Here is a 2,540-nt window from a genome sequence, read left to right as displayed (position 1 = left end):
TTGAGTTTCTACCCTAGAACATCAAATGAGAGTAATTTTAACAGATAATGACATTTTTACCCAAAAAATTTGGGATACAAAAGCTGCAAATGCAGGACAAACATTCAATTTCTTATATTAAATAAAGAACAATTTTAATTAAGAAAAGAAAAAGATTATCCATATAACAACAACAACAACAACAACAACAACAATAATAATTATACAAGTCACAAAACAACCATATTTAATCATACATTGATCATCAACATGAATTCTTCAGTAAAAAGGGGGGCATAAAACTATTCACCTATGTTTCAAATGACTGAACAAAATCTTCCATGATCACAGGCTTTCAAATATAGATGACAATAGATTGTAGTTCCATCTTTTTGGGAGGGAAGGCTTTGGATGTGTGTGCTTATGTTCTATCTCTCAACAGTAATGAAAGAATTTAAGAACTCGTCAGAAGTAAGTTTTTAGAAACTTGAAATTATTGAGATAAAACAGCAGAACAATTATAGTGTAATTTCTAATCAATAAGGGAGTGTGTGAGCGCATATGCCTGTCTGTGTTTGTTTTGTATGCTTAATTTACTTATCGTAATTTATAATGTCCCTAGTGCACACCCCACATCAGTAAATGATCTATACCAGTAAAGTGAAGATGGTTTGTCAGATCTCCAATTAATGGAACGCTTCCCTCTTCGCACACTATTGATTGCAATAGGAATGTCCTCTGCAAGGGGCAAGTCACAAAGCTCCCGCACTAACTTCCCATCAGCTCTCCATAACTCTACCTTCTTTGGAAATCTTCCACAAGGCACAGTAAAAGAGTATGGTCTGTGAATCGAACTAATCAAAACATACTTGTGATCCGGGGAAGGATCCATAGAAGTATAAACAGCGGGGGGACCAATTTCCTTTGTTGCACCATCCAAAGAAGCTAAAACAAGCTGTGATGTGGCATAGTAGTCAAACAAATCTTCATCATATTCATCCTTCAGCAAATCCTGGAATGTTCTTACTTGAATAATGTTTTTCTCCTCATTAGATTGAATTTTGGGGCCACCGGGAACCAAAGGTTTTTTTGGCAAAGCCCCACGAGATAGTGGAATAGTGCAAACTAACAATGAAAAGTTATCTACCCAAACATAATTTTCAAATACTGCATTCAAGTGTATATCAGGTGACTGAAACAAAGGCCTAGCCATCCCTGTTTCCACATCTGCAATCCATACTCTAAATTTACTGCTATCACCGTCCTCTTGATTCACACGAATGCTAAAAGATAAATGACGGCCATCTGGAGACCAATTAACAAAATTTATCTTTGCACCCTCAGGTAAACCATGAACTTCAGTCTCTGGGCCTAGTGTATCATCAGGAAGAATCCGATGGATCCCTATACCAGTGTAAAATGACATACGACTCCTACAATTACTTTTTCCATCAATACGTACACCAGCCAACTTCTCCTCTGGTCTTGCTAATTCTGAGAGTGGAGGTAAGGCTCTTCGCTTCAGAAAAAGAATTTTATCTCTAAGTGGAGAAAATGACAATGCAGGAACTGGTGGTGCATCGACAATGTCCTTGATCTCAGGTGGAGGAACACGATACCCCGCTCCTAAGCTTGAGTCATCTAACATAAATTAATCACAGCAACTGTCAGCAGCTGTAAACATGTATGAGGATATGGATTTGTCAACTATATTCTATTCCAACCCAAGCCTGAAGAATAGATGTACAAATTATCGTATAACTGAAAATGAAGTTAATCTCTTCAGTAGTTCAGTTCTGGTGCTCAATCTTTCAATAGTTCAAATCGTAAGCATTGACAAAGAAAAACTCCACATAATCGGATCAAACTAAAACTTTGACTAGCTGCCAAATATTTCAACAATTTAAGTAGCTGTTTAAGATTTTAACAAAACTACACGCGTTCACTCATATTGCACCACACTGGAGCGCATTAAAGCTAAGATAATATTAGGAATCTCAGTTACAGAGAAAACGAATTTATAACAATGACAAAATCAGAAAGATAATCAAAGCGAACTAATACTTCACGAAATTAAAAAGATCGCAATCATCAATTCACGAAAGGAAAACAAACAAACAAGAACAATCAGCAACTGAGATTCGCAATAATATAGTTTGAGCTGAGTTGGAGTAACAAAAAGAGTAGAATAGAGAAATCTTAAAGCTGGCTAACCTTCGTAATCAGCGAAAGTAGTGATTGCAGCAGAGGAAGCGAGAAATGGAGGAGAGATAAACGATGGTACACTTTGTGAAGTCGCAACATCTCATTGACCGATAATATGATTCGATAAACCGATAAACGGAATAAAAATTCCTTGATATTTTCTCTCTCTCTCTCTCTCTCCTCCACTGTGCTTAGTAGCTTACTAGCTAGCTTCGGCGTAACTGGCACTTGCCAGGTGAAATATAAAAGAATAAACATTTTTTCCGTGTAATTATCAAAACTAATTATTTGCATAATATTTTTTTGAAAAAATGAACTCACTCTTACCCTATTTTGTCGTGTATTCTTTGCAAATT

The 2,540-nt window shown here is 36.3% G+C and overlaps 1 protein-coding gene across 1 annotated transcript in view; it reads right to left on the bottom strand.

The window, feature by feature from the left end:
- The window catches only part of LOC107646075 (probable glutamyl endopeptidase, chloroplastic), a gene marked incomplete at its 5' end in the record, with an annotated part of 5,560 nt that extends 3,328 nt beyond the window's left edge, over positions 1 to 2,232 (bottom strand). Inside the window, 2 exon segments of the mRNA XM_016350266.1 lie at positions 633 to 1,620; positions 2,194 to 2,232. Coding sequence (XP_016205752.1) covers positions 633 to 1,620; positions 2,194 to 2,232 — 1,027 coding nt within the window.

Source organism: Arachis ipaensis, chromosome B06 (assembly GCF_000816755.2).
Source record: "Arachis ipaensis cultivar K30076 chromosome B06, Araip1.1, whole genome shotgun sequence".
In the NCBI taxonomy this organism is placed as follows: Eukaryota; Viridiplantae; Streptophyta; class Magnoliopsida; order Fabales; family Fabaceae; genus Arachis; species Arachis ipaensis.
Note: the sequence above shows the minus strand (reverse complement) of the source record. Positions and strands in the feature narration are given on the sequence as shown.